Source organism: Cheilinus undulatus, linkage group 3 (genome assembly GCF_018320785.1).
Source record: "Cheilinus undulatus linkage group 3, ASM1832078v1, whole genome shotgun sequence".
Classification (NCBI taxonomy): domain Eukaryota; kingdom Metazoa; phylum Chordata; class Actinopteri; order Labriformes; family Labridae; genus Cheilinus; species Cheilinus undulatus.
The window spans coordinates 54,674,520-54,698,886 of NC_054867.1; the positions used below are offsets into that span (position 1 = coordinate 54,674,520).

At 40.0% G+C, this 24,367-nt stretch overlaps 1 protein-coding gene across 1 annotated transcript; it reads left to right on the forward strand.

Annotated features, from left to right (window-relative positions):
- The first annotated feature begins 999 nt into the window (after positions 1-999).
- On the forward strand, positions 1,000-22,224 carry LOC121507346 (CMP-N-acetylneuraminate-beta-galactosamide-alpha-2,3-sialyltransferase 1-like). Its single transcript, XM_041783629.1, has 7 exons — positions 1,000-1,131; positions 11,765-12,007; positions 12,086-12,273; positions 14,347-14,523; positions 18,193-18,226; positions 18,300-18,419; positions 22,057-22,224. The coding sequence occupies exons 1-7, from the start codon at positions 1,000-1,002 to the stop codon at positions 22,222-22,224; spliced, it is 1,062 nt and encodes a 353-aa protein (XP_041639563.1).
- Positions 22,225-24,367: the final 2,143 nt, after the last annotated feature.

Sequence of the window (24,367 nt, forward strand, 5' to 3'; positions counted from 1 at the left end):
CACACTACTCAATGCATCCAGGCCTGGGCACGGATACGTCATGCGCTGACATCATCACATGAATCATCCACTGTTGAAGAACTTAAACGTGTTGATGACTCAGTATAAGTAGTGTTTTTTTGGCTGTAAAATAGCAACAGATTTATACGATATCTGATCTGACACCAGGGTTATTTCACCTGACCTGGGATCAGTAGGCTACGTTAACTATACAGAGCCCAGTGAGGAGACAGCGAGAAAGCGGTTCATAGCAGAGTTATCACTCACAGCATATAATCTGGAGCCTGATCAGAGTTCCAAGCACTTCTGCTGAATGAAACCCTGACTTTTTAGCTCATATGAGCCCCTACAGTCAATCTTCTGTGTGTCCGTGTACTATCTGAATCCCCCTGGCATTCCTTTATGTGCCATGAACTGTGCCATCTCTCAGCATAATTTTGGATGCCTTTCATTGCTGCACCAAACAAGCTGTGATGTCACAGGACAGCCTGTGTCCAGAGCAGGATTAAATGTTCAGTTAAAATATTTTTCTAACCATGAAGAGAGCAATTTAACCATCTGACGAGAGCTAGAAGTGAAAACGCCCAAGGATTAATAAACGATGCTCCATTCAAACGTCAGCAATAAAGGTCACAATTTCTCTTCATAATAACATGAAATAGAATCATAGGTATATTAATTCAGTGGGTGACATTATGGTATAATTTTATAACAGAGGTTAAATCAGGTTAAAAGTGGACAAGGCTGGGATCCATTAGAACAAGGTCATATGGAGCTGTGCAAAGTTAAATTCTTCAGCTCTGATAAAATCTTTGTAACTTGTTGAAAAACAATGAGACAAAATAGCCTATATAGTTGTATCTTTCTAGGAAAAATCCTGCTGTCTTTAGCATGCAGCTGCTGCCTGGTGTGCTCTCTGTGCTCTGAAGCGGGTCCTCTTGTTGTTACTTCATGTTACATCACATTCCCATATGTGCTCCTTGAATTTGCATCCATGCCATGCCTAGGCCTACCTCATCCTTCCGTGCTGGGGCCACGAAGAGTGCCGCGCTGAAGCACGGAATGATTGCACTCACACTGACCAAACTTACCAGACTGAAACGGGCCCAGGCACAGTACGGATGGCCTAGTGTGAGTGCGTCCTGAGACTTTGAACCAGGGGTGGAAGAGCTCCCAGAGGTCACGGTTCAGTTTGTACTTAAGTTTATACGAGCATGCTTAACAGGAAAAAACACAACATAAAACCCTGTTTGAATAAAGGTTTTATCTCATTTCTAATTTGAACCCCTTCCACATGTGTGTCATTGCCTTTTTACCTCTTTGATAATTACATAGCCTCAGGGGGAAATCCTCTTCTGCATGACCCTTCATGATGCTGGTGGGTCAGCAGTCAATGGCATGAACGTTGATGGCTTATTGATGATGCTGGATGTTTACAATATGCTGTCTTTAAATGCCTGTTTGTTATAAAGGACTCTTGACACTATTAAATGAAGGCTGCTTTAACACCTGTGGTTTAGTTGTTTTGTTCCAATTCAGATGATGAAATAATTTATTTTCCACAAAAACCCCATGTTGAATTTTTACCAGATCTGATATTTACAGATAAGTGCTGGTATTTAGGATGTATTTCAGACCTAAAGCCAAAAGGACTTCCGAATGAAAAGAGAAGCAATGTTTCATCCATAATGATACTTAGAGTTAAATGAATGAGGCAAAAAAAAAGAAAAGACTGATGTAGGTCTGTTGGTCCTGCCTAAACCTCCAAAAACATCTTCATACATCAGGACAATATTAACAGCTGATATAGACTGATATTTACAGATGATATAGACTGATATTTACAGATGATATAGACTGATATTTACAGCTGATATAGACTGATGTTTACAGATGATATAGACTGATATTTACAGATGATATAGACTGATATTTACAGATGATATAGACTGATATTTACAGATGATATAGACTGATATTTACAGATGATATAGACTGATATTTACAGCTGATATAGACTGATATTTACAGATGATATAGACTGATATTTACAGCTGATATAGACTGATATGTACAGCTGATATAGACTGATATTTACAGCTGACAGACAATGATATTCATAGGCGATATACTGATATTTACAGCTGATATAGACTGATATTTACAGATGATATAGACTGATATTTACAGCTGATATAGACTGATATTTACAGCTGATATAGACTGATATTTACAGATGATATAGACTGATATTTACAGCTGATATAGACTGATATTTACAGCTGATATAGACTGATATTTACAGCTGATATAGACTGATATTTACAGCTGATATAGACTGATATTTACAGCTGATATAGACTGATATTTACAGCTGATATAGACTGATATTTACAGCTGAAATAGGTCACTGTTTACAGCTGATACAGACTGATATTTACAGCTGATATAGACTGATATTTACAGCTGATATAGACTGATATTTACAGCTGAAATAGGTCGATGTTTACAGCTGATATAGACTGATATTTACAGCTGATATAGACTGATATTTACAACTGATATAGACTACAGCTGAAATAGGTCGTATTTACAGCTGATATAGACTGATATTTACAGCTGAAATAGACTGATATTTACAGCTGAAATAGACTGATATTTACAGCTGATATAGATTGATATTTACAGCTGATACAGACTGATATTTACAACTGATATAGACTGATATTTACAGCTGATATAGACTGATATTTACAGCTGATATAGACTGATATTTACAGCTGAAATAGACTGATATTTCCAACTGATATAAACTGATATTTACAACTGATATAGACTGATATTTACAGCTGATTTAAACTGATATTTACAGCTGATATAGACTGATATTTACAGCTGATATAGACTGATATTTACAGCTGACGGACAATATTCAGAGCCGATATAGTGATATTTACAGCTGATATAGACTGATATTTACAACTGATATAGACTGATATTTACAGCTGATATAAACTGATATATACAGCTGATATAGACTGATATATACAGCTGATATAGACTGATATTTACAGCTGATATAAACTAATATTTACAGATGACATAGACTGATATTTACAGCTGATATAGACTGATATTTACAGATGATATAGACTGATATTTACAGCTGATATAGACTGATATTTACAGATGATATAGACTGATATTTACAGCTGATATAGACTGATATTTACAGCTGATATAGACTGATATTTACAGCTGATATAGACTGATATTTACAGCTGATATAGACTGATATTTACAGCTGATATAGACTGATATTTACAGCTGATATAGACTGATATTTACAGATGATATAGACTGATATTTACAGATGATATAGACTGATATTTACAGCTGATATAGACTGATATTTACAACTGATATAGACTGATATTTACAACTGATATAGACTGATATTTACAGCTGATATAGACTGATATTTACAACTGATATAGACTGATATTCACAGCTGATATAGACTGATATTTACAGCTGATATAGACTGATATTTACAGCTGAAATAGGTCACTGTTTACAACTGATATAGACTGATATTTACAGCTGATATAGACTGATATTTACAGCTGAAATAGACTGATATTTACAACTGATATAGACTGATATTTACAACTGATATAGACTGATATTTACAACTGATATAGACTGATATTTACAGCTGATATAGACTGATATTTACAGCTGACAGACAATGATATTCATAGTCGATATACTGATATTTACAGCTGATATAGACTGATATTTACAGCTGAAATAAGTCGATGTTTACAGCTGATATAGACTGATATTTACAGCTGAAATAAGTTGATGTTTACAGCTGATATAGACTGATATTTACAACTGATATAGACTGATATTTACAGCTGATATAAACTAATATTTACAGATGACATAGACTGATATTTACAGCTGATATAGACTGATATTTACAGATGATATAGACTGATATTTACAGCTGATATAAACTGATATATACAGCTGATATAGACTGATATTTACAGCTGATATAGACTGATATATACAGCTGATATAGACTGATATTTACAGCTGATATAAACTGATATATACAGCTGATATAGACTGATATTTACAGCTGATATAGACTGATATTTACAGATGATATAGACTGATATTTACAGCTGATATAGACTGATATTTACAACTGATATAGACTGATATTTACAGCTGATATAGACTGATATTTACAACTGATATAGACTGATATTTACAGATGATATAGACTGATATTTACAGCTGATATAGACTGATATTTACAACTGATATAGACTGATATTTACAGATGATATAGACTGATATTTACAGCTGATATAGACTGATATTTACAGCTGATATAGACTGATATTTACAGCTGATATAGACTGATATTTACAGCTGATATAGACTGATATTTACAGATGATATAGACTGATATTTACAGCTGATATAGACTGATATTTACAGCTGATATAGACTGATATTTACAGATGATATAGACTGATATTTACAGCTGATATAGACTGATATTTACAACTGATATAGACTGATATTTACAGATGATATAGACTGATATTTACAGCTGATATAGACTGATATTTACAGATGATATAGACTGATATTTACAGCTGATATAGACTGATATTTACAACTGATATAGACTGATATTTACAGCTGATATAGACTGATATTTACAGCTGATATAGACTGATATTTACAGCTGATATAGACTGATATTTACAGATGATATAGACTGATATTTACAGCTGATATAGACTGATATTTACAGCTGATATAGACTGATATTTACAGCTGATATAGACTGATATTTACAGCTGATATAGACTGATATATACAGCTGATATAGACTGATATTTACAGCTGATATAGACTGATATTTACAGCTGATATAGACTGATATTTACAGCTGATATAGACTGATATATACAGCTGATATAGACTGATATTTACAGCTGATATAGACTGATATTTACAGCTGATATAGACTGATATTTACAGCTGATATAGACTGATATTTACAGCTGATATAGACTGATATTTACAGCTGATATAGACTGATATTTACAGCTGATATAGACTGATATATACAGCTGATATAGACTGATATTTACAGCTGAAATAGACGGAGATGAAGGCACTAGAAGAAAAAGTACCAAGTAAGTTAGTCTCTATGAAAAAACTTTAGAAAATGACAAAATCTTTTCAAAGAAAGCTCGAGCAAGATCCTTTCACCATGCTGGTTATGGCATACTCTGGCAACTTCTCCTCTTCAGCCAGGTGAATATGAGCAGGAGCTGATCACTTCACATTGCTTGCAGCTGTGTATCTGGAGAGCTTCTGGTCCTCTAACCACTCCCACCAGACTGCAACAAAAGGATACAGAAAGAGTTAAACACACCGCCCTCCCAACTGCAACAAAATACAAAAATAAAATCATCACTAGAAGAAAAAACAAACACCACTAGTCCAGTCTCACATAAACAATGAAAAAACACAGAATTCAAACTGTCTTTGGGTTTCTGCTTTTGCATTGGGGTATTATGAGCAGCCAGCAAGGTGATGAGCTGTCAAGTACGTCGTTTTTTTACATGAGACGATTAAATAAGCACCGACTATGACATGTTGCTATGGCCACACAGAAGCCAAGCGAGGTACAGACATGTATTTGAATGTATTGTGTCATCAAGTTTTATTCCATTTCCTGCCTTTAGTTCACAAGTTGGGCACTTTGCTTTCACACCTCAAACAAACTAACCTGACACACCAAATGTATTTGTGTCACACATCCATCTGGGAAAGCTTCAATAGGAAACGTTTGAGAAAAGGCAGAGGCTTTGTGTGATTGGATGAACGTTCTGTCTGTCACATCTCTACGGGTCAATAAGAGCAACAAAACACGTGACGTAGCCACTATCAAGCTGCTTGTGCACAGCTACGGGGAATGACGCGAGACATGTAAGTACTTGACTTTTGCCGTTTTTTTTTTAAAGAAAACAACTCACTGCTGTTCTTTGTTCTTTTTTAACAAAGAATTGTTGTCAAGTTCTGATAAAACTTGCGCTTTAGCAGCATCTACGCTAATCTCCTCCTCCATAACTGCACCAGCTCTTGCTGCTGCTTGTTTACGTCACGACTCTGCCGTGCCTGAAAGTACTGCCCCTCGATGTACTGCCCCTCTGATTGGTCCTGTCACTTTCAAACCAGGCCCAAACGATTCAGATGGGAGCTTAACAAGATGGATTTGCCAGTGAAAAACAAGGAAACGGGCGTATCCATCTGCTTTGCAAGGCTACAAACGAACTGCATCAGGTATCATTTGAAAGCAGACAGAGACCCCCTGTTTTCAAGCGGGACCAGAGTCTGCTTGTTTGGTCTGCACCAGAGTTCATGTGAGCTTTCACACCACTCCAAGCGAACCGGACTATCCGGGAAAATGGACCAGAGTTCATTTAAGGTGGGGTTATTATGACTTTTTTTCAAGGCTTTACACCATCTCTCTGATACCCACGTAGTAGCTTCACATGGTTTACAGCTCAAAAAACTCCTCGTTTCTCACAGTGGTGTCCTGAAAAACCCTGATTTTAACCTCCATCTGTAACGCTTCGTTGTCGCTGCTGTCTCTTTAACCCCCTCCCCACAGACCTGCTTTCCTCCCATTGGCTGATTTTCCGGAGACTGGCTGGCAGCAGGACTCAATGTTTTGTGCCCGCCCCCTCCAATGTGGCTAATTTGCTATGCTAGTATTTGTAAACTTTGAATGAACTGGTCTGACTGAATAAAATATGGCGAATTCTGATACACGACCGTACTGTTAGACCCAGAGTCTGATCCTGATAGTTTGGAGAGAGAGGGGGAAGAAAACCAGCAGCAGCCAAGGATAGAGCAGTATCTGTTTGGTAAGTGTTTAATTACTGTGTTGCTAAATGGCTAAAAGGCCTTGTGGGGGCGGTCTGTTCCGCTTCGCTCCATCAAAATCTCAACTCGGGAAGATCTCGGCGAGATTCCCAACAAACCGTTTTCATCAGTTTACACTCTAATTCCAAGATTACTGCCACATACATTTATCTTGGGTATTGAAAATTTGCATACGTGAAGTATGGACACCCGACATTGTGACTTTATATTTATGTTTTAATAATACCCCCTCTTTAAGCAGACCAAACAGCTCTGGTGTGAATGCGCTCAAAGTCTGTTTTCTGTCTCAAATCTCTTTTCTGATGCTTTCAATGATCCATAGACCACTGTGGCTGATAGATTTGGTAAATTTTCCTCACAATGAACAAAAGAACAGCATTTAACTGACTGTTAACTTTCAATAAAGGCAGTGACAGCTAACAACAGACTGGACTGAGATGAACTGCTCTGTGATTTTAGATTGTTGTGTTAGAGGGGCAACTTTAGATCTCCAGGTGGTCTAGTTTATGCAAAAAAACTGTGGAGTCAATCAGATGAAAGTCCTCGGACAAGTTCATTAGAATGCGAAATGTGTGCTTTTGCGAAAATGGAAAAATTTGATCAAAAATGTTTTGTAGTTCGGTTCCTGTACATTTTAGAGCCTTGGTTCCCAACCTGGGGTCTGGGACCCCCCAGTGGGGGTGCCAGAGATCTTAGGGGGGGCGCAAGGCTTTGTCTGCTCTGAGGCTGCCAAAAATAGGTTTGCAAATATTGACTAAAAGCATGATAAAGCCGTTATAAAGTAGTTCATACAAAGTTCTTTTGTTAAGAAAAGTATGCATGGACCTTTTTTCAGGGTTTTATCAGTGGAACAGCTAAAATCTATGTTGATTTTTGGCAGCAATGTGTCACTTTTTCTTCTCTCTTGGGTCCTAGAGGAGCATGTAGGGGGGGCTCCAAGGAAAAATGGTTGGGAAACACTGTTTTAGAGGATGGTCATGAATAAGGAGTGAACAAGGATGAAGGCAGGAGCAGCTCTAAGGTAAGGTGGTGATGTAATGAGGGTCATAGCTTCAGTTAAAGGGAGAAACCAAGTTGTTGTTGATGTTTGAATCAGAAGACAGCCAAATATCGTCTATCGTAACGTCTTTAGATGCTCCTTTTTTAACTCTTTAAACTGCTGTAGGAATGCACGATCAATAGACCTGACGTTTTATTCACGGTGTTGTTTCTGGCTAATCCTGGGAGGCTGTCACGCATCCTTTGTGCTAAAAACAACATGAACCGTGTATAGCTGATTTCCCGTAGAGCAGGATGATTAATTCTCAAAAAATGTTTTGTCCTTCTGGTTAACATCCACAGATGTAATCAAACCTGAAGTATCAGCCTGGGCTTACTGAGGCTGTTGACATGTTTGACAGTTTGACTCTGCATTTAAAATGAAATGAAAATCCATCAAAATTATATCACATTCACTACACATCTGCCTGGTAGGAATTTGGTATTTAAAAACTTCCTGTTAGCAGACACTCGTTCCCATTTAGATTGATAGTTGACAATCCCACAGTGCATCTGGCACAGTCTCCAGACAAGCTGATGAGGAATTTCAAAATAAAAGCCATCTGAAAAACATCAAATTTACTATACATCTGACATATTTTAACCTTTTATTTTAGTTTATTTCGGTCACTTAAACATGAAGACTCAGTTGCACAACATAAAGTGAAAATTTACAAGTGAACAAAAGTTGGGTTAATGCTATTTCTGCATTAACACCAAACAGTTAACAACAAAAAAATAAAACCAACAAAACAAATAAGAAAACAGGACCGAAAAGGTGTAGGCTGAAGCCTTCGCTTATTTCACCTACCCTAATCTAAAATTAAAAATAAACTCCCTCTTGCCACAGACGTGTTCCAGTTTAGATTGATAGTTGACATGGTCGAGTGGCTTCAAGTGGCTGGCCTGGGCGCACGGGCACGGTCAGTGGCTGTTGTCAGTTGGTGGGGCTTTGCTGCCGGGTGTGGTTCGCGGCCCACCGGTTTGTCTTTATGACGGCATTATACTGTCAAAATTCGAGAGCAAATATGAGATCCACGTGAGCAAATATGAGATCCGCGCACATAAATATTAGATCCGCACACAGAAATATGAGGTACCCACGCACGGCTGCAGAGGAGCCGTGCACACGCATACACGGGTCACAAAATCGAAATCTCATCTCGGGAAGATCTCGGAGAGATTCCCAACGAACCATTTTCATCAGTTACACTCTAATTCCAAGATTTCTGCCACATACGTTTATCTTGCGGTTTGAAAATTTGCATACGTGAAGTATAGACACCCAACATTGTGACTTTATATTTATGTTTTAAAAATCAGAAAAGTATAATACCCCCGCTTTAACCAATTAACCAATTTAGGGATACGATCACGACCCGGTCCGCCCACTTACTGCCAAAAAGAAAATCTGCTCGCGAGCGAGCAGGTTAAGGCTTCGTGAGCAGAAGAGCAATGACAGTAGTTGTGTGTTCCCGTAGATTCTGAGTGCGCTCAAGGCATGATTGTACTCTCTCAGGCCACAATATTGTTCGTGTGGGTAGAGATACTCTGCGCGCAAGCGCTGTGAAAGCTCTTGCAAAAGTAATTTTTCATGCACAAATATTTGAGTCATGCAGGCGGCTCCTCTGCAGCTGTGCGCGCGGATCTCATATTTGCTCGCGTGGATCTCATGTTCACTCTCAAATTTTGACAGTATTATGCCGCCATAGGTCCTTCTAACCTGATCAGGCTTGGCTTCAATAGCAGAAAAGTACGGGAACATGCGGAGGGCTATTGTCCATTCTGTTGCGATATATGCGCTCATACTATGGATGGTAGGCGAGGGAGGTAGAACAGCCCTCCCAGCCGATATGCACCTATAAACTCCATGAAATTCAGCCGAGTGAGGGTGGCTGTGTTCTACAGCGAGACCCACTCACTCCCCCTGGGTATGCATGGAAGAGGGTATCAGTGGTGCATACTCAGGGCACCCATCGCTACTCTCCGGCTGCAGATTTAGTTTGCGTCCTCAGAAATCATCTTTAAATCGTCTGGTCTTTCTTATAGTCACTGTAGACTGGGGTGTTATACTTTTGATTAAAATCTTCCGTAGGAACCTTCCTAACCCTGTGGCTAAGGAGGGCGTGGCTTGATAAGGGGTAACTTCCTGTTGAAGGATTGACTCTGGCTGCTTTAATTACCAACATATATTCTCCCTATCATCATCATTGTTGATTAGTCTTATATTAGTACAGCACACAGCGTGTCCCTGTCATTAAAGCATTGCAACTATAGTTTTTACTGCTCTTTCTGGCCACGCCCTCCAAACAGTGACACATCCAGAACTTCTTGGTAGACAGTCCTGTTTGGAGCACAGCAGCATGAACAATGATAAGAGAAACCACTCCTTAACCTCAGGAATCCATCCTATAATAACAGCAGCATGTAGACGCTGACTCTGCTGCTCTGACGTGGATGTTTAAGACGATTTCAAGATGATTTCTGACCACCCAAACTAAATCTGCTCTTATCAGGTAAGAATTCAAAGATTTTAGAGGTTTCAGCCTAATCAAAGACGTCAGGGATATCTGATATTTGTATTTATTTATGTGATTCACCTCTCTGAAGATGACCTGATTTGAACTAGATCTGTCTAATTCTGTAGTCAATCCTGATTAATCTCACTTTATCGTCACATTTTGACTTCCTGTTTAGGCACAGTCCTGCTTTTATTTTGAAAGGAACATAAACTAATGGTAGATTACAGATTATCCTCCTACGTCCCAGCACCCTCTGGGTTCCCTGAACTATTGCTCGTCATTCTGCTGAGCTCAGACCTGTTGGCCTCCTTCATGGACTTAGGGTCAATCTCATTTCCCCACCTTAGCCCTTATCTTAGCCCCTCTCCTTGTTATTTTGCGTTCTTGTCAGACGAAGGTGTGTCCCAACTCTCTTTTGAATTGAGGGCTATTTATTAAATGTAACTTTAAGTGTTTTTAGAGTGTAGTTTCTTTTTCTGAAATGTAATTTTAAATGTTTTTAAAAGTGTTTTATATTTCCTATATTTAACTTGATGTGTTTTAAGAGTGTATCAAATTTCTTAAATTTAACTTTGTTTTTAGAGTGGATTTTATTGCTCAATTTAACTTTATGTCTTTTTAGGGGGTATTTTACTTCTTTGATTTAACTGTAAGTGTTTTAAGAGTGTATTATATTTATTAAATTTGACTTAAAGCATTGTTAGAGTGTATTATATTTCTTTAAATTAACTAAGTGTTTTTAGAGTGATTTATATTCCTTAAATTTAACTTTAAGTGTTTTTAGAGTGTATTATATTTCTTAAATTTAACTGTAAGTATTTTCAGAGTGTATTATATTTATTAAATTTAACTTCAAGCGTTTTAAGACTGTATTACATTTCTTTAATTTAACTGTAAATGTTTTTTACAGTGTATTATATTTATTCAACTTTGAGTGTTTTTAGAGTGTATTCTACTTCTTAAATTTAACTTAGTGTTTTTAGAGTGTATTCTACTTCTTAAATTTAACTTTGAGTGTTTTTAGAGTGTATTCTACTTCTTAAACTTAACTGAGTGTTTTTAGAGTGTTTTCTATTTATTAAATTTAACTTTGAGTGTTTTTAGAGTGTATTATTACTGCTTCTGCCCGTCCTGACTTTCATGTTGTATACAGTATAACCCACTTCATTGAAACTCTGTGACCCATTGTTTTATTTTTGACTCATTTTTCACAGATCAGTTCTCACTGGATGAAGATGAAGACTCTAATGAAGTTTCCTGTGCTGCTTGTGATCGTCACGGGGTCGTTTTTGGGGCTTTACGTGCTGCCTGACGTTTCTCAGTATCAAAGCCACTGTCCCTGTGAGGAATGTACATTAGAAAATGATCCCTGGTTTAAGGCACGTTTCAACAAATCAGTCCCCGTCTTTCTCACTGCTGACTACCAGCTACCTGAGGATGCTTACAGATGGTGGAAGGTGAGTAATCAGGTGATGTTCATCATTAGGTGTGATGGTTTTGAACCAGTCTAACCGCAATGTTCATGTGTCTGTCAGAGAATACTATTCTCAAAGGGGAACCACAGCGTCTATGATGGACTTGTGGAGGAAATATTCAAAGTGATCCCACACCACCCCAATGTGATGGCAGCAGGCTCGAAGAAGTGTGCTGTCGTTGGTAATTCTGTCAACCTGAAGGGATCACTCTATGGACAGCTGATAAATTCCCATGATGTGGTGATGAGGTAAATATACAGACACTGGAGAGACTGGACTACTTTAAGTCTAATGAGCCACAGTGAAAGCTGGTGTAAAGCCCTCTGAGACAGAGGTGGGGGGCTATGTCAGCATTAAAGTGAGCTGTCTATTAGGACTGGGCAGCACCCATTTATCACTGTTAAACCTTCCTAAAACATTCCTGCTGCAGCGATCACCAAACCACATTATACAAGTAGGAGGTCAGACCAAGAGAACAAAGAGGCATAGAGAGCAGAGCAGGGAGTGGGAGTGGGAGTTTCATTCCATCCTCAATAAAAACAAAGAGGGATGAAACAACGAGGACGTTTATATCAGAGCTGCTGGAAGAGATGGATCGATGCAGTGTTGTTCACACACTCAGAGGAAGACTTCACCATCAGGAACCAGCTTGGTTTAGTTCAGTCCAGTTTGGTTCAGTCTGGTTTTATTCAGTCCACTTTGGTACAGTCCAGTTTGGTTCAGTCTGGTTTTATTCAGTCCACTTTGGTATAGTCCAGTTTGGTTCAGTCTGGTTTTGTTCAGTCTAGTTTGGTTCAGTCCTGGTTTAACTCATTAAACTGATCCTACCTGTGCTTCCTGAGCTGATGTCTGTCCAGTCTCTTTCGTTGTGACAAGAAATCCGTCTCTTTTTAGAGATCCAGATCATTTGGCTCAGCTCAGTAGAGCTGGTTGTTTGGCTCCCAACCAGCTCTTTATTTGGTACTAGTTATTTAAATGATGATCAGGCCTGGGCAGTTACTCGAAAATTAAATTCAATTGCAATATGGCCTAATGCAATTTTTAAAATGTAGAAGGTGCAATATTTCTTTGACCTGAAAATTGTGTTAAAATGCCAGTTTTGAACTGAGATGTTATACATGACATATCATGCAGTCATTCAAGCGCCATTTTTTAGAGTAGTCCTCAAAAATCCTTCTTCTTTCATTTTTGGACATTTTTCTTATTAACTCATTGAGTGCCAGCCCTTTTATGAAATGGAAAGTGGCTTGTGCCAGCGTTTTTGGCCATTTTGAGTCATCTTTCAAAACCCACAGAATATTATATTAGAATATTACTATGATTCTGAAAACACCAAATAGCTCAACTGAAAGAAGAAACTCTCTATTTCATCATGGAGAAAAACGTTTGTTTGCACCTTGTTCCGTTCTTGATTTATCTGAAGTTGAATAGCGGCTAGTTTCACCAAAAAGACCACTTTTTTCTAGAAAGCTGAGAAAAATGCTTTTTTGTGAAAGAGAGTCTGTCAAGCAGAACAGTGATTTGGACGTTATAATTTTGCCTTCAGTGACATAAAAGGCATCTGAAAATTGTATTACAAACGATATTTTATTGTAAAATAAATAATACTTCCAGTCACTGTCATTCACACTCTGGAAGTGGACGGCCTCCATGTGACCCCCTATATGCCCACGTCCTCTCCTGCTTGCATGTCCCCTGGCACTACCTGTAAATTATATAAGTAATATAATATATAATATGTTTTATATGTAATATATAAAATCTATAAAATAGAATTTTCTCGTTCGTACCTCTTTTTCCGCCAACAGACGGTGTTGTAGAACTGCATGGGGCTTGCTCTTCTCTCAAGTCTGCTTCTGAAATCACAGGATCATGAGTGATGGTTTCATTCCATAAATTTGGCTGAAAAATCAGGTTCCTGACGTTAACTTACCTCCATCGCTCTGGGACGGAGAACAAGATCCACTCCGCTCACTCGGCAGTCATTCCTCAGAGTCTGGGTCGGAAAAGTCCGTCTGAAGTGTCGTCGCTGTAAGCATCAAGCTGGCTATGAATATTTTAGAACTTTTAGCTTAGATTACCTCCATCCCAGCTTCACCACTTCCTGCTCTGATCTCTGCAGCTTTGATCTACCATCTCCCGTGTTCCGACTACGTATCCCAGAAGCCCCAAAATTACTCACAGGGAGCGTGAGAGCGCCCCCTTGTGCCAGCTGCTGAAAAAACACTTTGACGTAAATATACGTCAATGGCACTCAATGAGTTAAACACAAGCAGCACCGTCTAGACACAGGCCCTAACATTCTCCTCTCTACACTTTAGGATGAACGCTGCTGTAATCAAAGGCTTCGAGGCAGACGTCGGGGACAAAACTACTCATCATATCATGTATCCGGAGAGTTCAATGCACTTGGACACTAAGACTCGTCTCGTCCTGTTTCCCTTTAAAATACTGGATCTGGAGTGGCTTCCCAAGGCTCTAACCACGGGAGCTTCGCGGTGAGTCTGCTGTCTTTTAATCCAAGAAACAACGGCTCACTGAAACGACTTTGCTTTTGTTACTGGGCACAAATCCCTGAGCCAACACACCAGATAGCCATGGTATCACACATTCAGCTGGGCAACACCCCATAGACAGTGCTTGGGAAGGGCAGAACCTTTCAAAATAAAACTCAGAGGGTGACTGGACGAACCCTCCATTTGTTACACTCATTAAAGGCCAATCAGAGCAACAATACACATGATGTAGTTGGAGTAAACTCCATCAGGTGATCTCTCCAGTTGGCTGTTGTTAATCTGGGATCGTTCACTGTCAGTGGAGCCGGTTGGTAAATCTAAGTCTTTTAACCCTCAGTTGGTGTTTAATAGTTACACTGAGGCTGGTTGTGACCATAAACGGCAGCATACAAAATAACGATATTAACAATTTACTTTAATGTTTTTCTCCAACTTTTCTTGCATTATTTTTAACATCGAGATCAGATATTACATTTTTTTCTGAAATTTAACCTTTTAAATGCCAGTTTAAGTACAAAACTCTGGTGTTTATTATAGAGAAATAATCATCATTCACTGCATGTAAATTGGATTTTCTTTCAGGGGATTTTCACAGTCTTGAATATGTCAATAATTAGCAACAACTTTGGTTTTTAATACATTTATTTTTGATTTTAAGATTGTGATAAATTGTTACACTCAGTGTTAATGACCAAAAATGGACAGCATACTTTCACTCCTTAATGCCTGTTGTCGCAAATTTGATACATACTTTCATGATACATCTAATCAATATGCTCAATAAATTACTTAAAAAACTTCTGAATACAATCTGATAGATGATAGAAATGCCCTCAAGTGGATTATCAGTTACCAAAAACACCTAATGAATGAAAGGAGATACTAAAAATATACATGTTAAATTTTATGGAAATTTGGATTTTTTTAAAATTTCAGTAGAAAGTTAAATGAACATTTCAGTTCCAAAAATTTAGAATTTTCTGGCTATTATTTGTGTTTTCAGGCTTTAAGGGGTTAATAGGAGTAAACATACTGTAAGTAAAAAAATAAATATAAAATTCTAGTTAATTTTCTGGGAATTTAACTATTTCATTGCCATTTTAAGTGACCAAAAACACCTGTTTTAATGTGAAAACACAAAAGTTAAATATTTTTCATATTCTACATGCAAATTGTTTTTCCTCACAGAGGATTATCACAGCCTTGAATATGATAATAATGAGCAGCACCTTTGATTTTTATTCATTTTCATTTTTAGGGATGCATACTTTTATTGGTTTAGTATCGATATCGACAGATATGAACATTTCTGCTGATATTAACAACTAATATTTAGTCCATAAAAATCTGCCTCTCAAGGTTGTTAAACCTTGCTGAGGACAGAGGACCAGAGTGAGATGCATTCAGTTTGAGCAGAGGCAGGGATAAAACGTAAGAATGTGTCATCAGAGGGGAAATCTGAACCAGAAGGGAGGAAATATTCTCTCCCTGATATAAAGACATAACTGGTAACGAGTATTTTTACCACATAATGACTTTAAAAAACAATCATAAGTCTGTCCTTAGCTCGTTCTCTCTTCCATCTGTCTGTCTCTCCGTCTCACTCTTCCTGCTAGAGCGCCCCCTGGAGGCCTGGAGCTTTTTGTTGTTTCTGGTTTTGAAGAGCGTTTTGGATTAGGATGGTTTTGAGTGTGGAATCGTTTCTGTATTAGAAGCGTGTTTGTCGTTCATGAATTAGTTTTTGATTTTTGGAGAGCGTTTTGTCAGTAGCAGCTCGTTTCCCCTTTTGAAGTTCGTTCGGACTTCTGATCTCTAAAGTTGAAGCATTTCTCTTATTGAAGCTGTTTTATTTCATTTGGAGTGCGTCTGGCTTTTGCGGACCGTTTGCCCTTACCGGCCACCATAGGAGAAATACAACGGTTTAGGTCCGAACGGTTTAGGCCCAGTTAGAAAGGACCAATCAGCGACGAGGGGCAGTACTTTCAGGCGCAGGGGTGTCGTGATGTAAGCATGCAACAACAGGAGCCTTGCACAATTATAGCAGGAGAGATTAGCGTGGATGCTGCTAAAGCGCCAGTTTTATCAGAACTTAACATCATTTCTTTGTTAACAGAAGAAAAAAGAACAGCAGTGAGTTGTTTTCTTTTCAAAAACCACAAAAGTCATGTACTGACATGTCTACAGTCGCCATGGTTTGTGTTATGCCTCGGTAGCTGTGCACGTGCATCTCGGTTTCAGCTATGTCACGTGTTTTGTTGCTCTGATTGGCCCATAAAGATGTGACAGACAGAACGTTCATCCAATCACACTCCTGAGTTTTTTCACAGCATCTGCCCTTTCCCAAATGCTTAATATTGAAGGTTTTCCAGATGAATGTGTGAAATTAGGCCGGCCACACACTAGACGATTTTTTAATCTGAAACGATTTTAAAACCGTGAGAGACCACAGACTTTAGGACAATTTCCAAAGATTTTTCATCTTTAATCCTCTGAACACACACACTAGGACTCAGCCAGATTGTCAGATCACTGCAGACCACACACCTGCCCACCTGCCTACGACCTTGCGTGATCAAGTGACTTCAGAAATAAACACAAAACACTGATGTCTGTCGATACCGTCTTGCTGTCTCTCCACAACAGGCGGTATCGTTGTGTTTATGGTTGTGAGCGGTGATTCGTCTGGTGACGCTACCCGGTCTCCTCGCTCTCATTGGTTGTTGTGGGTACTCCGTCAGCAGCACTACGACCTAGAATCGTAAATATCAAACATGTTTTTTGTTTTCGATTCAGGGTCTGGGAGGCTACGACGCGATTTGGAGCAGTAAATGAATCGTGTTGACACCACACACATGCTGACTACTCAGACAAAGAATCGTTTGCCACGAGGCCCCAGTCGGTGTACGCCCCCAAGATCGCCAGGGGAGTCAAATCTTGGCTAAAATCGGGCTTAAAATCCTGTAGTGTGTGGCCGGCCTAAATCCATCTGGCGTGTCAGGTTATGAAGTTGGAGGACAAACAGGAAAAGTGTAAATTTGAATCAATAACTCCAGAATGAAAGCCTAATATTATAAACGCATGTGTTTTTACTGTGATGGCTGGAAGATCACACATTGTGGTTTTAATGGGGCATTTTTGGTCCCCAGCAGCCTGAGTGGGTATGAAAAGTCTACAGAGATTATTAGTGTCCTGTTACAGGCTCTGATATTAAAACTTCACATTGTGGTGACAAAAACTTACCCTTTAAAATGTTTTTAGCATGAACACAGTCAGAATAAACTTCAAAGAAAACAGAAAATGAGCAGAAAAGCCTCACCAGTCTCTGTGGGATAATAAAGAAAAGTCCAGTTCTGATCAAACTGCTGCACCCACGTTCATCTCTTCGCTGACCACCATTGTTTACAGACATGCAGCCGGTTCAACTAAACCACGCCCATAGATACCACCTCTTTCTGCTTATATGATCCTGATTGGTCTGGTTCTTCTCTGACCAGGAACAGGCCAATCAACTTGAAGCATTGAGAGATAGATCCCGATAACAGACATGAATCAGGACGACCCGTCAGCTTTGAGGGGATAACTAATCTTTATCAGCCTGCTGGTTAATGAGGGAGGAGCTTTGACATCTGATCTCTTTTTATTTTTTTCCAGCTTTCGAGCAAAGATCAGAGCTAACAAGGACTTGGTGAGTATTTTCATCACTGAAACAGTCAAATGTATCCTCTGTCAGAGAGATTAATGGTGATGTTTGAAAACAGGTGATGTTGGTAAATCCGGCCTTTATGAGGTACGTTCATGTGAACTGGCTGGAGAAGAAGGGCAACTATCCTTCTACAGGCTTCATGACTGTGGTGCTGGCTCTGCATATCTGTGAAGAGGTGAGTTTACCTTTTCATGATTTCTGGAATGATCCTGAGCCCATGCAGTGATTTCAGTACAGAATCATGCCTGTTGATTTGCTGCTGACTTTGAACCCTAAAATGATGTTATGGACCAGTGTTACTCAACCCTGCCCAACCAAGGACCCAAATTGTTAAAAGAAATACCTTTGCAAGAGCCACAAAGTGGTGAAAAATGGGTTAAAGTGGCAATAAAAATAAGTTAAAGTTGGCAACAAAGATTTAAAAAAAAAGTGGCCAAAAAATGGGGGACCAGGTGTAAATAAGCAGAGAATGGCAACAACTGGGTAAAAAGTGACAAAAAAGGTGGGGAAAAAGTGGCAGAAATGGATGAGAAGTGACAAAAAATTAGTTTACAGGTGGCAATGATGAAGAGCGGCAAAAAGGTAGCAAAAAATGAGTGAAAAGTTACAAAAATTGGTAAAAAGCAGCAAAAAGGTGGGAAAAGTGACATATAATGGCAAGAGGCACCTTAAATGGATAAGTCGCAGCAAAAAAGGGAAAAAAATTCAACTTGCAAAAAGCAAGAAGAAAAAAAAGGATAAAACTGGTGAAGAGGGCAAATAGGATTAAAGGAGCTAAAATGGTTTAAAGGGGGCAAAAATTTCAAATAGCTGAATAGAAATGTCCATCCATCCTTCCGTCCGTTTTCTTCCACTTATCCGAGGTCGGGTCGCGAGAGCAGCAGCTTAAGCAGGGAAGCCCAGGCTTCCCTCTCCCCGGCCACTTCGTCCAGCTCTTCCCAGGGGATCCCAAGGCTTTCTCAGGCCAGCTGAGTGATATAGTCTCTCCAGCGTGTCCTGGGTCTTCCCCGGGGCCTACCCCCAGTGGGACCTGCCCGGAACACCTCACCAGGGAAGCGTCCAAGAGGCATCCGGACCAGATGCCTGAGCCACCTCATCTGGCTCCTCTCAACGCGTTGGAGCAGCGGCTCTACTCCGAGTCTATCCCAGATGGCCGAGCTTCTCACCCTATCTTCTAAGGGAGAGCCCAGACACCCTGCGGAGGAAACTCATTTCAGCTGCCTGTATCCGTGATCTCATTGTTTCGGTCACAACCCACAGTTTGTGACGATAGGTGAGGGTAGGAACGTAGATCGACCAGTAAATTGAAAGCTTTGCCTTTTGACTCAGCTATTTCTTCACCACAACAAACCGATGCAGAGACCGCATCACTGTCGATGCCACTCTGATCCACTTGTCAATCTCCTGTTCCATTCTTCCCTCACTTGTGAACAAGAACCCAAGATACATGAACTCCTCCACTTGGGGCAGGATCTCATTCCCAAACTGGAGAGGGCATTCCACCCTTTTCCGACTGAGGACCATGGCCTCAGATTTGGAGGTGCTGATTCAACGTCCTGGCTGCACCTAGAAATTCTGTCCATGAAAGTTATGAACAGAACCAGTGATAAAGGGCAGCCCTGCCGGAGTCCAGCCCGGAAACGAGTCTGACTTACTTCCTGCAATGCAGACCAAGCTCTGACAACAGCCTTTATCAGGGGGGTCCAGTACCCCATACTCCCAGAGCACCATCCACAGGATTCCCCGCGGGACACGGTTGAATGCCTTCTCCAGGTCCACAAATCACATGTAGACTGGTTGGGCAAAGGGTTCCCAGAAGACCCTCACAATACGTTTGGGCCTGCCAGGTCTGACCGGCATCCTCCCCCACCAGCAGAGCCAACTCACAACCAGGTGGTGATCAGTTGACAGCTCCTCCCCTCTCTTTACCCCAGTGTCCAGGACATGTGGCCGCAAGTCCGATGATACAACTGCAAAGTCGATCATCGAACTGCAACCTAGGTTGTCCTGGTGCCAAGTGCACACGTGGACACCCTTACGCCTGAACATGGTGTTCGTTATAGACATTCTATGATGAGCACAAAAGTCCAGCAACAGAACACCACTCGGGTTCAGATCGGGGGGCCGTTGCTCCTAATCACCCCTGTCCAGGTCTCAATGTCATTGCCCACCTGAGCATTGAAGTCTCCCAGCAGAACGAGGGAGTCCCCAGAAGGAGTGCTCTCCAGCACCCCCTCCAGCAACTCCAAAAAGGGTGGGTACTCTGTGCTGTCATTTGGTGCATACGTACAAAAAACAGTCAGGACCCGTCCCCCCACCTGGCAGAGGGAGGCTACCCTCTCGTCCACCAGAGCAAACCCCAATGTACAGGCTGCCAGCCCGGGGGCAATCAGTATGCCCACACCTGCTCAGCGCTTCTCACCAAGGGCAACTCCAGAGTGGAAAAGAGTCCAACCCCTCTCAAGAGGATTGCTTCCAGATCCCAAACTGTGTGTCAAGGAGAGACCAACTATATCTAGTTGGTACCGCTCAGCCTCACGCACAAACTCAGGCTCCTTCCCCACCAGAGAGGTGACGTTCCATGTCCCTAGGGCCAGCTTCTGCAGCCGAGGATTGGACTGCCAAGGTCCCCGCCTTGGGCTGCCGACCAGCTCACACCTCAACTGACCTCTATGGCCCCTTCTACAGGTGGTGAGTCCATGGGAGGGGGGGCCCACGTTGGCTCTTCAGGCTGTGCCCTATTGTTGGCTCTGTTGACCCATTATCGCCACTATTAACCCCTCTTTACCACTTTTTATTTCACATTTCTCAATTTAATATGCCTATTTTTTTGCCAGTTTAACGCATTTCTGCCTATTTCTACCTCAGCTAACCCTTTTTTGCCAGTTCATACCAATTTTTCATCCCATTTCACCAAGTTTTCACCTATTTGTGCCACTTTAACCCATTTTTGCCAATATTGGTTATTTTTTGCCACTTTTATCCATTTTTGGGCATTTCTAACCCATTTCTCTAGTTTTAAACTCCAATTTCACCCCCTTTCTCAGCATTTTTTGCCATTATTAACCCAGTTTAGCTTTTTTTAATGTATTTTCTTCTGTTTTAAATAAATGATTAACATTTTTAAGAGCACCACTTACTGCACAAATGAATTACAAATATATTTGTGTCTTTGATAAGAGGGGTTATGATAAAATACCACAGCCTAACTTTACAGTGGACCATGATTTTGCTTAGACCGGTTTGACCGGGCCATTTTCCCCCCTGATGGACGGCCTTGTCTCCACATGACTGTTCTTGAATGTGCATGACTGTGTTCAGTCACCTTCAGGTACAGTGGGGGTCTCAGGTCTCTGATACCTTTATTTTGGGGGTCGTGGGCTGAAAAAGGTTGAGAACCCTGCAGTAATAGTTCAGTCAGGATCACCTTGTTTGTCATGATTGTGTGAAGCTAAAATTGGGATTTAAATTAAATGTCGGTGAATCTCCCAGCACTAATGAAAGCCCTCACTGCCTGGTCTCTCTCCTGGAGTAAAGCTGATGAAGCAGCCTATGAGGCTCTGCTGATAACAGGAAGCTGTTGGAGGCTTGGCTGGTGTCAGTATTTTACTACAAATATCTTTCGCCATGTAACAGGAAGTTAGAACACAATCACACACTGCTGTGGAGCCTTTAGGGGGAATGAACTGACTTTTAACCCTTGGTTAACCATGACACCATATAACCACCTCATCCTTGATCTGGACCATTACGTTATTAATATATGAAATGATTCAAGCCTGATTTTACTCTGTATTTCTTTTTTTCCACAGGTACATGTGTTTGGTTTTGGAGCTGATAAGGAGGGAAACTGGAATCATTACTGGGCCTTAAACAGGTTCAAAAAACTAAAAACTGGAGCTCATCCTGGACATTTGGAGTATGAAACCATCAAAAAGCTGGCTCAGCTCAACATCATTCGGTTTTACACCGGGGTTTGATCTTTGCCTCAGTATGTAATTTTGAGCAGAGAAGGAAGCAGCAAAGGACGAGCTTTGAGCTGGGATGTAATGATTCCAGTGAACTGTGGCCCTTACTCATAAGCCCCCATAGATCTGTACTCTCCTATAGGACTGTCTTAGACACATGTTCATCCTCAGCCATGTACAGTGGAAGACCGCCATGAAACAGGAAGTTGTCTTTTAATTTTTCTACTTTAAAATAAAAACCAAAAAAGCAGTGTCTTTATGGTTTCTAATGCCTGTTTCCTCTTGTTTGGAGTTACAAAAATAAGATTTATGAGATCTTTGAGGCTCATGAGTGACTCCACATATCCATGGGTCACTTCCTGTTTTAAGTTCATTTTCAGTTAAAATGGATTAATTGAAAATAAATGATGCAGAATTATTTGTGTTTTGGTGTTTTTTGATGGTAAATGAGTAAAGAATTAAAAATGTCTCCAACAACATCAAATTCCCTGAATATCCCCATTTTTAACATCAGTATAAATATCTAAGGACTGAAGGAGAGGATTGAAGGCAGCAGAAACAGAGGGAGAACTCTATCACTGTCTAAACGGCACAAAAACACAACAGAGTGGTTGGATGTGATTCTGGAGCTGACCAGCAGATGGCAGTACTCACTAAGTCATATCCATCATCATCACCACCTCTTCTCTAACCTTTAATTGAGCTCTGATCATATCACATTACATGTGTTTAATCCTCTTTCAGGAACATTAAATATATATTTTTCATTTTTAAATCACATAAGCAATCCATGCTTTACTATTTATGAACAAATATATGTATATTCACAATAACAATATATACTTCTATCACTTTTAAGAATATTTTTATCATATTAGAATTACTTTAAATACATTTACTTTAAAAAGTTGGATTTTTTCATTACAGAATGAGACAAAATCAAGATACATCACTACAGCATGAGACAAAATCAGTAAGCTCTATGTAAGGACACTTTTGGCGCCCATGATCCTCACCAACAGAGACTTCAGCTGATCCCACAGTCTGCTAACCTTGCAATGCAGATGAATTTGTCATTTCCGTGTTTCTCACTGGTGAATCCATCTTGCAAAGTCTCCTGTCTGGGCCTGGTTAGAAAGTGACAGGACCAATCAGCGACGAGGGGCAGTTCTTTTAGACATGAGCAAGCAGCAACAAAAAGCCTGTGCAATTATAGCGGAAGACATTAGCGTGGATGCTGCTAAAGCGCCAGTTTTATCAGAACTTGACGACATTTCTTTGTTAAAAGAAGAACAAAGGGGCGCACAGATGGTCGAGTGGTTTAAAGCGGCCAGGGTTCAAATCTGGCCTGTGGCTCTTTACCGCATGTCCCTCCCCACTCTCTTCACTGTTTCTGAGTCTATCCACTGCCCTCATCTATCCAATAAAAGTATGAAAAGGCCCAAAAATCTAAAAAAAACTAAAACTAAAACAAAAACAAAACAAAGAACAGCAGTGAGTTGTTTTCTTTTCAAAAATGACAAAAGTCGTTTACTGACATCTCTACAGTCGCCATGGTTCGCTAGGGGTGTCTTACTCTTTAATGCATTGTATTCATTGTGCACCATGTTGAAATGTGGCTGTCTATATGCTGCTGTGCCTGCTTTGCTGAGCTTACTGAGGCTGTTAACATGTTTGACGGTTTGACTCTGCATTTTAAAATGACAGTGTTCTTTGTATGATCAATATGATCATAAGAAAATTTTAAAACAAAATTTAAAACAAAGTAGTTCATGAGACTAATGCTCTCTAAAGCCTGAAAAAGTGTATTTTGCATAATATTTGATCTTTAATTTTCTTCCCCATTCTGATGCTCGGTTTGAACTTTAGTAAGTCATCTTCGACTAGTCTATATGCCTAAATGTGTTGAGTTACTGCCACGTGATTGGCTGGTTAGCTATTTGTGTTGCAAGCAATTGAACACGTGTACCTAATAAAGTGGCTGGTGTGTGTATACTGCATACATCCCTGGACTGCATGTACAGTAACATCTGTCGGCTCAAAGGCAGGAACTTGCATTGCTGCTCAGTCTGACAGAATAATCAGAAATCTCTGGTTATTTTGATTAAAACCAGTCAGGCAGCTCAATGGGTGCAACAATGGTGAGTTAACATCA